This window comes from Lathyrus oleraceus, chromosome 7 (genome assembly GCF_024323335.1).
Source record: "Lathyrus oleraceus cultivar Zhongwan6 chromosome 7, CAAS_Psat_ZW6_1.0, whole genome shotgun sequence".
Classification (NCBI taxonomy): domain Eukaryota; kingdom Viridiplantae; phylum Streptophyta; class Magnoliopsida; order Fabales; family Fabaceae; genus Lathyrus; species Lathyrus oleraceus.
Genome location: NC_066585.1, coordinates 194,383,125 through 194,396,754, shown reverse-complemented (window position 1 = coordinate 194,396,754; position 13,630 = coordinate 194,383,125). Strand labels below are relative to the sequence as shown.

Here is a 13,630-nt window from a genome sequence, read left to right as displayed (position 1 = left end):
TGGACCATTTTTACTTTTCTTTAGTTAAGTTAATTATTCACAAACATGGGAAGTTAATTATTCACAAACATGGGAAGTTAGGCAAACAACAAATGAATGAGAACCCGATTCAAATGTGAATTCAATCTACCGTTATAGGATTACGACTAAATGTAAAAGCTCCGAATAGAAAAAAACAAAAGTATTGAATTGAATAATATATAATTTGGGGCAACATAAATAATATGGGAAAAAACCTTCCCGTATTTTTACGGAGTGCGTCAAACGCAGGCAACTGATAAACAAACAACCTTTTTTGCGGTAAATTTAATTTAGTTGCATTAAAAGGTAATCTTTCAGCGAACAATTCTTGTCTGTAATCGCAGGTTGTCGAACTGAAATCAGAATCTGTCGTTTTCTTCAACAATTGTTAATAACCGAGTGAGAATGGAACGAAGAACATAACTAGTCTTTATGTGGCCCCACCTTACTTACTACCCACCAAAATCTCACAAGACTAAACACTTCCATTTTCTCTATTCCAATTTCAACTCTTCACATTTCACCATTCATTTTTTCCTCCTTGCTTGTTCTGGGAAGGTCATTGGTTCTCCTTTCTTCCACTCATGTCTTTTGATTTCGTATCAGCTTAGGTTCATCAACTCTCTTATGTTTTTTTTTCCTTTCTTTTTTGGGTTTAAGCTAAATGGTTTCATTAGTTCTTGAATTGTGATGGAATTGGAAAATTTTGTAACCTAGATTTTAGGTTTTTGTTTGATGTTTTGATTTGAAGGCACTGTGCAGGTTGTTTTTGGTTCTAAATCTTAGGAAGGATAGATAGTTGATAATCTTTGATTCTAAGGAATTGTTTGAATTAGTTGACTTCTGTTGAAATTTCTGTTCTGGAATCTATTTACCAGGTTCATTTTGTTAGGAAAAACTTCATATTCTTGCTTTCCCAGTTGTTGCTGTGTCTTTTGAGTTTTTTTCTTCCGAATTCCCATGCCTTTGCAGTTTGCGTGCTTATATCTCCTTGTGTTTGGAATTGAAATGTATGAATGAGTGACACTTTGCTTATGTTGTAATACTGTAAATAATGCAGGCATAACAGAAGAGTTGTTACATTACATACCAGGATCATTATGAGTTGTGGCTGCTTTGGAGCCTCAACTTTCAAGAAGAAAAGGACTCCGTCTAATACTCCTAATGAAATTGATGGTGAGTGTCTGTGGTTACTTATTTTAATATAATTATGTTCATTTAGTTTGCACTTAAGTGAAAACATGGTTTAAGTATTGGCAAAGACCTTCCTTTGTAGCTTTTTTACTGGTTAGGTTTTATTCGACATGTAATACAACGATGATGTTCAGAAATATTCTGATAGCAATACTTTTTTTGTAACTACAACCTTTTCCCATTTAGCACTATGCTTAATGTAAGGCCTTGTTGTTCAGGGTATACACTTGATAATATTATGCATTTTTCTGAAAAAGACTTGAGAATGGCCACGGATAATTATCATCCAAGCAAAAAGATAGGACGCGGAGGTTTTGGCACAGTTTACCAGGTATTCAGGTCACTGATTCTTGCATAAATTACAACATTATGGAATTAGTATGCTTGTTGATCAGTTGAACTTATCAAAATGATTCTTCTGAGGTGCTTTGTGCTTCAAGAGGGCTGTTTGTAATTTTATGATAAGACCCATGAGATGAAAGCTTAGGATACATAAATAGAAATACAAAGGATAAGCTATGAAACAAAATAAATTACTATAGCTGAATCAAATGATTCAGACCTTAATCTAATCCACACTAAACTGTCCGCTTTGTGGCTCCATCATAGTGGGTTATGGTGGAAAAATCCTCTATATCAGCCGATATTTACCACTGCGGTGAGCCCAAAACTGCCTCTGGTATCAGCCATGACGCTGCCGTGGCCGATATTCGATAACAGTGATATACACTAGTTCAACTTCAAACTATCTTTACACCCTCAACTCTCAAGTTGGTGAATAAATGTCAATCATGCCCAACGTGCTTACAAAAAGTTTGAAGTTAGGTTGAAATAACTCTGCGGGCAAGGATGTGTGCTAGTTGTTGAGTGGATGGAACAAATGAAATACATAGAGCTCTGTTATCTATTTTCCCTTTTGTTAAGTGTCTATCAATTTTTATAAGTTTGAATCAGATCTTAACTAATCTAGGCTAATTCAAGCTTCTAGTCTCTATTTTGAACATACACGCATTATCCAATTCCAATGGCAAAAAATTGCTCCTATCACTTCAATTATTTCGGTTGTATGTATATGCACGCACACTGTGCTATTATGCTTATAAACTAATAGGCTATTCTATTTATAATGTCACACTTTTATCATGTTATGCTCTTATTGATTGTTAAGCTAATACTAAATACATGTGTTGAAATTTTGTCAGGGAACCTTAAAAAACGGAAGACAAGTAGCTGTGAAGATCCTTTCAGCTAGCTCAAAGCAGGGCGTTCGCGAATTTTTAACTGAAATTAAAACTATATCACATGTTAAGCATCCAAACCTTGTTGAATTGGTGGGTTGCTGCGCTCAAGAACCTAATCGTACATTAGTTTATGAATATGTTGAAAACAACAGCCTTGATCGTGCATTACTAGGTAAATCTAACAAAATCGTGTGAATTATGGAATCACTAGTTAAGATCCATACATAGATCAGAGGATGAAAACATAAACTTTTTTCTCTCATTTTCTTTCGTAGGAAATACAAATACAAACATTAAGCTAGACTGGGGAAAAAGATCTAATATTTGCATAGGTACTGCTAAAGGTCTTACATTTCTTCACGAAGAAGTTGTTCCTCGCATTGTGCACAGAGACATCAAGGCTAGCAATATATTACTCGAGAGAGACTTTAATCCAAAAATAGGAGATTTCGGGCTGGCTAAATTATTTCCAGACGACATCACCCACATTAGCACAAGAATTGCTGGAACAACGTAAGTTATATGGCAGATCCTCAGTTTATCTTTTATGCTTTTTGTTTTTCCATTGCACCACGAACTCATGAAAAACAACTTTTGTTTCAATATGCACAGCGGTTACTTAGCGCCCGAATACGCAATGGGTGGCCAGTTAACCCTGAAGGCTGACGTATATAGTTTCGGAGTTCTAATACTTGAAATAATTAGCGGACAAAGCAGCGCCAAGACAAACTGGGGAGGCTCAAACAAATTCCTCTTGGAATGGGTACGTTTTCAGCTTCTTGTATTTAAATATTTCCATAAATATCTACTCGGTGAGATACGAGTATAACTTTTCTACGCTGAGAGTACTTTTTCGGCAATAACAGGCCTGGCAACTTCATGAAGAAGGAAAACTGCTGGAGCTAGTGGATCCAGACATGGTTGAATATCCTCGGGAAGAAGTGATTAGGTACATGAAAGTAGCTTTTTTCTGCACACAAGCAGCAGCAACCAGAAGGCCAATGATGTCACAGGTTGTTGATATGCTTTCCAAGAATATAAGGCTTAATGAAAAGCAATTAACAGCACCAGGATTCTTCCAGGCTTCAGGAGAATCCTCTCTAAAGAAGTCATCCTTTGAGTCCACAAGCCATCAGTTTAGTTCTGTCCCTGCTAGTTTTACTCAGGTCAGTCCGCGGTGATGCCGGAATCAAAGTAATGTGTGAATTGCAGAGTTGATAAATAGATGAAAAGGGAAAAAATCAAATTTCATTTTTAGTTTAATAGATTACTTTTTTGGTCTTCTTTTAGTTTTCTTTTTTCCTTTTGTTTATCTATAGCAACGCTTTTCTCTCATGAGTTTATATTTTCTTTAGAGGCTCCTTCAAGAAGCATTTGAGTTTCTGTATCATATAATATTTTCAGTCCTTTTTACCATTATTATCTTAGTTTAAAATTTGTAAACAGTAGTATTTTCTTTGTTGTTGTCATTTTAGATTTTTGAGTTAGTTCATCCACAAATTTTACAAAATACTTTAAATTCAAATTAACTAATTAATTCAGTATAAAGCCTTCAATGGCTCTTATTCATGATTTATAATAAAATATTTTAGTTTGACCTTTCTAGGTATTAATCACAGGAGAAAATATTTTATAATTAGTGTTCTTTCTAACTAATATTAAAATTAAAATTTGAAAAAGCTATGTTTCGATACAATTTATTTTTGGGACATAATTTTTTAATAGCTCTCGTAGGAAGTTGTAATACAAGTAAAGCAAATATTTTTTCTTTAAATTTTTTAAATAAAAATCAATTAGTTTTAATCTATTTTATAAAGCACAATCAATTTTGATAAAAATAACTCAATCCACCTTTCAATAATTTGAAAGACCCCTTAATTTTTAATTTAGACATTTCTTGAAAGAGAGAGGCAGAGAGAGACCTTTTGTAGAATCACTTTAACATGTTTGTGTTGCCATTGATTTTCTGTGGCAAGTTTTGTGATACACAATAGAGTTTTAGTAAAAAAAACACTTAATTATTCTATACATAATATAGCTTCTTTAATTAATAGATAAAAGTCAGGTTACTTTTAGCCTTTAAATTTAATGATTTTTTATTTAAATATTATATTGATTAAAAAGTGCAAGTGTGTATGTTATCTTTGGAAGAGTAGGAAATCTCAGAGACTTTAGTAGGTATATTATATGGTATGGTGGTTAGGTCTTGTTCATGATGCTTTGTGTATTAACTTATGCTTAGATAATGCTTAGGTCTAAGCGTATGAATTAGGCTCTTCTTTTCCTCCCATTGGAATGAGGTATTTATATAGGCTTTGGGCCTAGGGTTTCTTTGGAAAAAGTCACCACCCACTCAGTAAATTGTGGACCTTTGAATCCCTATTTTCAAGAGGGTTGTGGGTCAATTGTTGACCCTGACTTCTCTCTATCATGGAAATATCTTATCCCGCATCACCCTAGCCAAGTCTTTTACAAATATAACAGTACACAATCCCTCAAGCACGGGGCTCTTTATAAAGGGCGAAGTGTTTTTAGACCGTGGCACAAGGGAGTATCTTAAGACTCTAAGTTTTCCAATGATATGTGCAACGTGCTAGGCTTATTAGGCTTCAGGTTTTTAAAGAGAAATTATATTGTTCAGTCCTGCCCGATGAAACTCTAAGTCCCTCATGCGAGAGTTTTATTAGACAGGGAAATCTAAGCCCCTCAGGAGAAGTTATATGTAGTCTGGAAGATGATATTATAAGTCCCTCAGGCGAAGAGATGGATCTTTCGGGTGGTACTTCTATCAAGCCCTCAAACAAGACTTGTGACTAAGTCTCTTAGGCTAGACTTCGGTCGTATCTCTTTGGCGAGATTTCTATGTTTGATCCCGCCTGAGGAAATTCTAAGTCCCTCAGAAGAGAGTTTAATTAGCCTGGAAAATCTAAGTCTCTCTGAAGAAGTTATATCTATCCACGATGATGTGATTATAAGTCCCTCAAGCAAGGCGTTGGACATCTCAGAAGGGACTTTTATCATGCCCTCAGACAAGATTTGTGACTAAGTCTCTTAGGCTAGACTTCGATCATGTCTCTTGGGCGAGATTTTTATGTTTGAATCCTGCCTGAGGAAACTTTAAGTCCCTTAGGCGAGAGTTTAAATAGCCTGAGAAATCTAAGTCCCTCCGACAAAGTTATATGTAGTCTGGCTGGTGAGACCATAAGTTCATCTTGCGAGGCGTTGGACCACTCAGGTTGAACTTCTATCAATCCATCAGATAAGACTTATGACTAAGTCTCTTATGCTAGACTTCGATCGCACCTCTTGGGCGAGATTTCAATGTTTGATTCGTCAGAGAAAACTATAAGTCCATCAAGCAAGAGTTTAACTAGCCTAGAAAATTTAAGTCCCTCATGTGAAGTTATATGTAGCATGGCTAATGAGATTATAAGTCCATCGGGTGAGGCGTTGGACCTCTCGTGCGGGACTTCTATCAAGCCCTCAGACAAGACTTGTAACTAAGTCTCTTAGGCTAGACTTCGGTCACACCTCTTCGGCGAGATTTATATGTTTGATCCCGCCCGAGGAAACTCTAAGTCCCTCATACGAGAGTTTAATTAGCCTGAGAAATATAAGTTCCTCGGGCGATGTTATATGTAGTATGACTGATGAGACTATAAGTTCCTCAGACGAGGCGTTGGATAGCTTATTTGTTTTGCCCTGTAGAGTGCTAAGGATATTTTCCATGAGGTCCATCATACAAAGTAATACCTCAAGGGGGCGAAACAATCTCTGTTGTAAAGTTCAGCATAAAAAACATTGCCTCAAGGGGCGACAAGGATCTTCACCATGATGTTCATCATACAAACATTGTCTCAAGGGGCGACAAGGATCATTGTCATGAAGTCCAACATAACAACATTTCCTTAAAGGGAAGAAAGGATATTCACCATAAAGTCCATCATACAAACATCGCCTCAATGGGCGGCAAGAATCTTTATCATGAAGTCTAACATACAACAATGCCTCAAGGAGCTGCAAGGATCTTTTCCATGAATTCCAGCATACAAACATTGTCTCAAGGGGCAACAAGGTTCTTCTCCATGGAGTCCAACATACAAATAATTTAGAAAAATGTTCATGTTGTTCATAAGCACTCAAAGAATTGCTCATAGATACATAATCATAGTGTCTATAAGGAAATTACAAACAATTTAATTGTAATAATATTTAAGATGGAAATTGTTTCAGGTTTTGGTCAAGAGCGGCCCTTTTAACTCCTGCAACTTGTAATCCCCGTGAGGGAGCTTCTAATATGCGATATGTCCCTTCCTAGTTGGGTTACAATTGTTGGTGTAAGCCCTAGAGGCCAATACTTTTGGTACTTGTATCGAATGATTTATTAATAATAAAAGGCATTTTTCTTTATTATGTTTGTTTAATAAAGTCCCTGGAATAGATAGTCCATTTAATGTATCAAGTATGACTTAATCATGAGATCACATTAAACATAAGGACACTATTCTTAAAGTATCCGTAGTCAAGCTTTATTATGAAATGGGATAACATTAAAGCATGGAGACTATTATGTTTGTAGACTGATGATCACGTCTCATGGATCATGGATAAAGAGTTATCAAGTCTTAAGCATAGGTATGAATATTAAGAGTAATATTCATACTGGATTGACCCGCTATGAGAATACTATATAGAAAGTTATGCAAAGTGTCATAAGTTATTCTCATGGTGATAATAGTGTATACCACTCTTCGACCTGAAACCACTATGGATCCTAGATGTAGAGTTGAGTGCTTTATTACTGATCCAACGTTATCCGTAACTGGATGACCATAAAGACAGTTGATGGGTACTCCACGAAGCATGCTGAGGGACATGAGTGTCCTAGATGGAATTTGCCAATCCTGCTTAACAGGATAAATGTCTATGGGCCCAATATTGAACTGGACAAGGGTGACATGGTCTATACCTTGTGTTCAATATAGACATAAGGGCAAAGGGGTAATTATACACATAATTATTATCACAGGAGGTTTTGTCAGATCACATGACATTTTCGTGACTTGGGTAGCAGTGATGTGTTGCTAGATACCGCTCACTGTTTATTATGTTAAATGCATGATTTAATATAATTGCCAACGCCGCAAAAACCTATAGGGTCACACACAAAGGACGGATTGATGAGAGATAGAATAATTAAGGAACATCGTAAGGTACGGTGTACTTAAGAAGAATACGAAATATGGTAAAGTACCAAATACTTAAGTGATTTTGGCATATTCTGAGATATGGGCCAAAATGCACTTAAGTGGGCTTTTTGGCTTGAAGCCCACACAAGTGGTTCTATAAATAGAACCCCTTGGGTAGAAGCATTAACACTCCAGACACTCCAGACAACACAACTGAAGAGTTGGAATTTCGTATCTCTCTCTCTCTCACTCAAAGCCTTCACTCACAAACAGCTAGCACTGCGATTGAAGGAATCCGTTCGTGTGGACTGAGTAGAGACGTTGTCATCGTTCAACGTTCGTGATCGCCCCGTGGATCTGTATCAAAGGTTGATCATTGTCAAAGATCTGCACCAAAGGTTTGAATCGCCACAAGAGGTAACGATTCTATCACTGATCATGCTCATTCGTAAGGATCATTAAAGGAGAAAATTTTATATTCCGCTGCGCCTTGGATGGCAATTCTCCTTCAACAATTTTCCCTGTTGTGTGGGTAGAACCACTTGTTTCAATACCAAGTCGCCTTCTTACATCTCTCTTGGCTTGACTTTAAAGTTATATACTCTGGAAACTCTATGCTAGGTGGCGAATTCTCGAACATGGGCGACTTCTCCCAATTCATCGATCAAGTATGTCGTACATTCCAATTCGACCTTGCTTGCTTCTTGATTAAACTGGGATCGTCGCCACGAAGGCGTGTCAATCTCCCCATGCAACATGATATCCACTCCATATACTATGGAAAATGAATTTTCCTTGGTGGTGGAGTGTGGGATGGTGTGGTATGACCATAATATCTCATGGAACAATTATGACCATAAACCCTTAGCATTATCAAGCTTTTTCTGGAGCCCCTTATGAATTACTTTGTTTGTTGATTCTTCCTGCCCATTAGCAAATATATATATACAACGGATACAAACTTCGTCTATACTCCTAATTCTTTACAAAAGTTAGTGATCATAGCACTGGTGAATTGGGTTTAATTGTCAGAGATGATAGCTTCAGCTGGTCGTGGTGAATGTCAACATGTTTATGGCACTAGTCACACTTCTTGATAAAGGTGATGCTATCTTTCACCAAAGTAGGCCAATAATATCCCGCCATTAACAACTTCTGGCGAGGACTTTTTTTCCAATGTGACTGTTGTATGTTCTTTTGTGTACTTCTACAAGTACCATGGCAGTTTCATGCTCACATAGGCACCATAGCATTCTCTCCGCATTTTATAAATCTTTCCTGAGAGGAGAGTGTACTTAGCAATCTGCTTTCGAGTTCTCCTTGCTTCCCCCTTGTCTAGTGGAAGTTTGTTCGCCTGTAGGTAATGCAGTATGGACGACATCCAGTTGGAATCATGGATAACTTCTAGGGAGTATACTTCAGTGCTTACTTAATGAGTATATCTCCAGGTCCCTCCAAAACTATCCCAGATCCCTTTCCTTTCACGTTCGAGGCGTCATCTACAGATAAAGCCCACTCTGGGGGACGTCTCCTCGTTTATAGGCAAGCTGAATTCTTCCATAAAATCCGCCAGAGATTGTTATTTGATGATTCCCCTTTGTATATACTGGATGTCGTATTCCGAGAGCTCCACCACCTAAGATACCATTCTTCCTTCCAAATTTGGTTTCTTCAAGACTTGACGAACATGATAGTTGGTTTCAACAAGATCTTGTGACCCTAAAAGTAAGGTCTCAGTTTCCTCTTTGGGACGAAACCGTCTAGTGCTAGCTTCTCAATCTTCGGATAACATGCTTAGGCTCCTCTAAAAAACTTTCTTACAAAATACACGTGTCTTTCCGCCTTGTCTATCTCTTAGACGAGGACTGAGCTCGTCACCTGATCTATAACTGAGAGATCAAGGAGAAGTGGCGACTCCTACCTCAGGCGATTGAGAATGGGGGACGATGTGAGGAAGGCTTTTACCTTCGAGAAAACATCTTGGCTCTCTGAAGTTTATTCGAATCTCTATTTCTCCTTCAGGGCGACAAATAAAAGGAAAACCTTATCGCATGCGCACAAGAGGAAGTGAGATAGGGCGGCAAGACGACCTGTAAGTTGTTGCACTTCCTTGACATTGGTGGGGTTTTTCATGATGATGGTTTGGAATTTATCCAGATTGGCCTCATGACTATAGGACATCCTCCAAATCTTTAGAATGGTTGCACTCTTTGACATTTTTAATTATCATGTCATTAACGTAGACCTCTAGGTTTCGCTCTATCTGAAAGGCAAACACATCGTCCATGAGTCGTTTGTAGGTGGCGTCAATTTTCTTGTGGCCGAAAGGAATGACATTGCAGTAGTAGTTTCCATGATTCAACATAAAGGATGTTTTAGGAATGTCCAGGGGGTTCATATGAATTTGGTTATACCCCAAGGATGTGTGCATGATGTTCAACATACGGTAGCCTTAGGACCCATCGATAAGGAGATCAATGTCCGATAGTGGGTATGGGTCCTTAGGACAGGCAACATGCATATCGGTGAAGTTTACACACATGTGTCATCTATTGTTATCTTTCCATATTAGAACCACATTGGCTAGACAAGTTGGATATTTTGTTTATGTGATAAAACCAACATCGAATAGTTTTACCACTTCTTCGTCAATGGCGACCCTCTTCTCCTCGCCAACTTTATGCTTCCTCTGCGCTACTGGTTTCGTAGAGGGGTAGATGGCAAGGCGATGATTCACCACTTTAATGTGTATCCCAAGGCATATTGGAGGGGGCTCAGGAAAACAAGTCAATATTTTTATTGAGTTGGTCAACTAGTTAGTGTTCTTCTTCCTCGGCAAGTGAAGTACCTATCTTTGTCACTCGATGAGCCAAATTTCCTAATTGGACCTCCTTCAAGTCCTCCGCGGGTGAGTCTTTCTGCCTTCGTGCCTAATCTAGGATCCCAACACTCGAGGTTAGCATTTGAAACTTTAGAAATGGGGGCACCAGCGAGGGAGAGATCTTCCCTCTCTGTCGCCAGGATTCTTGAGCGATCAGTTGGTCCCCTCAGAACATACTAACTCTCCCTTCAGGCATCAGGTACTTCAGGACTAAGTACAGGGTCGAAATGACCGCCTCTAGAGAATTGATGGCGAGTCACCGCATTATGATATTATATGGTGACAAGGCATCCACAATAAGGTAGCTAAAGTCAAATGACTTATATTTTATACCCTCGCCACATGTGGTCTCCAAAGTCACATGACCCCTTACCTGTACCTGTTCGCATGACAATCCTATTAGCGATCCATTGAACATTTTTACGTGATTAAGATTGAGTTGTAATTTTGGAAAGCGTCCAAAAACATGACGTTAGTAGAGATATCAGAATTTATCATGACTCGGTTGATATCTCAGTTGCCATGTTGCATAGAGATGACTATGGGGTCATTAACGTGAGGGTTGACTTTGATGGTGTCCTCGTCGAAAAAGGTAATGTTAACCTCCGTTTCCTTTCGCACTCTCTAAGATAAACCAAGAGATATTACATTTGCTGCAAATACTTGCCTTATGTATTTCTTTCGGGATAAGATGAAGCTACCTCCACCAGCAAAACCTCCGACTATGGTATTTGTATTAGAGCGTACAACTTTTTCGGCCATCTTCAGAGGGAATATGGAAGGAGTGAGAATGAGAGAGGTGTCATCCAAGTTAGTTTTATCAGAGCCCTACAATGGGCGTCATAATATTGGTTAAAAAGTACATGTGTGCATGTTACCCCTGCTATGATAGAGGCACTCAAAGGTCTTAGTAGGTATATTACGTTGTAGGGTTGTTAGATCTTGCCCACAATGACGAGAAGCCATGTATAGTGGTGTTTATGGTGATTAAGAGTGCTAACTCACATGAGGTGAGAGGTTATGTGTATTTAGTTGATGCTTAGGTCTGAGCGTATGAATTAGGTTCTTCCTTCCCTCCCATTGGAGGAAGTATTTATAGAGGGTTTAGGCTTAGAGTTTCTTTAGAAAAGGTCACCGTCCACTCAGTCAATGATGGACTGTTGAATTCCTATTTTCAAGGGGGTCGTGGGTCAACTACTGACTATGACTTCTCTCTGTCCCAGAAATATCTTATCCCACGTTTTCCATGATTGGGCGAGAGAAAATCATTGGAGCGGGGTTGTACCTCCCTGAGGGCGATATATGGTCGCCGCCTTTTCTGGGGGCGGCTTATGGTCATCGCACTAGCCATATCTTTTACAAATATAACACTACAAACATCATTTTTATTAAAAATTATATATATATATATATATATATATATATATATATATATATATATATATATATATATATATATATATATATATATATATAGAGAGAGAGAGAGAGAGAGAGAGAGAGAGAGAGAGAGAGAATATTGAGTAGAAAACAAAATGGTAATTTGGTATTTTAAATATTTGGTAGAGATGCATGGATTTCACCTAAGTAGAAGTAAAACGAGTGTATGGAATATAAATTTACTAAAAGGAAAAGCATTTATAACCTAGAGATGAAAGCTTGAGACCACATCATTCAACAAGTCACTTAGTATAAATATCTTGGATCCGTAATACAAAACGATTGAGAAATATAAGGGATGTAAACCATCAAATTCAAATGGGGTGATTGAAGTTAAGGAGGGCTTCATGGGTTTTATGTGTTACAAATATACCATTTAAACTGAAGGACAAAATTTATCAGATTGTTGTAAGACCTGCGATGTTTTGCAGAACATAATATTGTGTAGTTAAGAATCAACACGAAAATAAAGTTAGTGTATCAGAGATGGTGATGTTTCGTTAATGTGTGGTAACACGAGACATGGTAAGATTAAAAATAAAAATATTAGAGAGAGTGTTGAGATATCACATATAATAGAAAAGATGATGTAAAATAGACTTAGGTGGTTCAAGGATCTAGAGAAAAGAGATGCAAATTTTGTGGTAAAGAGAATAGATATAAGTTTTATGGGAAAGAGAATAAATTAGATGAAGATGAGTCAAAGAACTAGATGTAGTGGAAGTCCTAAAAAAAACTATAATAAAATTTATTAAGAAAGATCTAAAAATTAACGATTCAGAGAGAATCATGATTCTAGATATAACATTATAGTAAAAGTTAATTCATGTAACCGATCCCATTTTGTGAGATAAGACTTAATTATTGTTGTTGTTGAAATAGTAATTTGTAGTAATGAAACTCATAATACGAGTCATTGAAAAATCTAGAATACAATAAGTTTATGATACTTATATAAAAAGTTAAAATTGAACATTAGTTAAATCATTCTCTATAAAAAATAAACAATTGAGTTTGTAAAATTTATAGGTAAATGAATTATGAGAAAAGGAAATTATAGTTAAAGTGAAGAGAAAAATAATTAAAAGAAAATTTTGATTTTTGTCCTAGAAAAATGAAAGTGACCGAGGTAATTAAAGTTGAGAAAAGAAGAATTAAAATTTTCTCGTTAAGACAATTTAGTTTGTAGTTGTGCAGGGGCATTAATGACAAGTGTGCGGTTTGAATCCCCGACATCACACTTGTTCACTTTTAAAGGATTTTAAAATTATTTGACCAAAAAAGTTGAAAAAAATTGATTCATGATCTAGAAATATGAATAATCATGAAATTAACTAGCCGTATCCACAACATATCAAAGAAGTGTCACCAATATCGGAATGTATAAAAAACTTATTTTTTATTTTTTAAATAAAAAATTTAGGTACTATAATATCGATGTATCGGATACAATACGGAATAGATTTTAGAATATCGTGCTTCATTGATTTATCTAGACAAAAAGGTGTCTTACTTTAGTGGGACAAAATTTTCAACCTTTGTCTGGTCATTTGCCTTCCATTTTATCTCATGATTAATTTTAAAATCAAACACAATGCACAGCTGAAGTTGTGTTCTCCTGTCCTTTATTTTTCAATGAATAACGTTATAACGCAGCTTAATCA

General features: G+C 36.9%; 1 protein-coding gene across 3 annotated transcripts; it reads left to right on the top strand.

Moving 5' to 3' along the window:
• The first annotated feature begins 233 nt into the window (after positions 1-233).
• Positions 234-3,907, top strand: LOC127106203 (putative serine/threonine-protein kinase). Of its 3 annotated transcripts, none has more exons than XM_051043497.1 (7): positions 234-632; positions 1,082-1,197; positions 1,434-1,546; positions 2,418-2,628; positions 2,732-2,969; positions 3,069-3,219; positions 3,323-3,907. In XM_051043497.1, the coding sequence occupies exons 1-7, from the start codon at positions 454-456 to the stop codon at positions 3,635-3,637; spliced, it is 1,323 nt and encodes a 440-aa protein (XP_050899454.1). In that variant the 5' UTR covers positions 234-453; the 3' UTR covers positions 3,638-3,907. The 3 variants fall into 3 exon arrangements, with proteins under 3 accessions (XP_050899454.1, XP_050899455.1, XP_050899456.1); XM_051043498.1 differs by having other exon boundaries at positions 239-579; XM_051043499.1 differs by lacking the exon at positions 234-632 and adding an exon at positions 685-899.
• Positions 3,908-13,630: the final 9,723 nt, after the last annotated feature.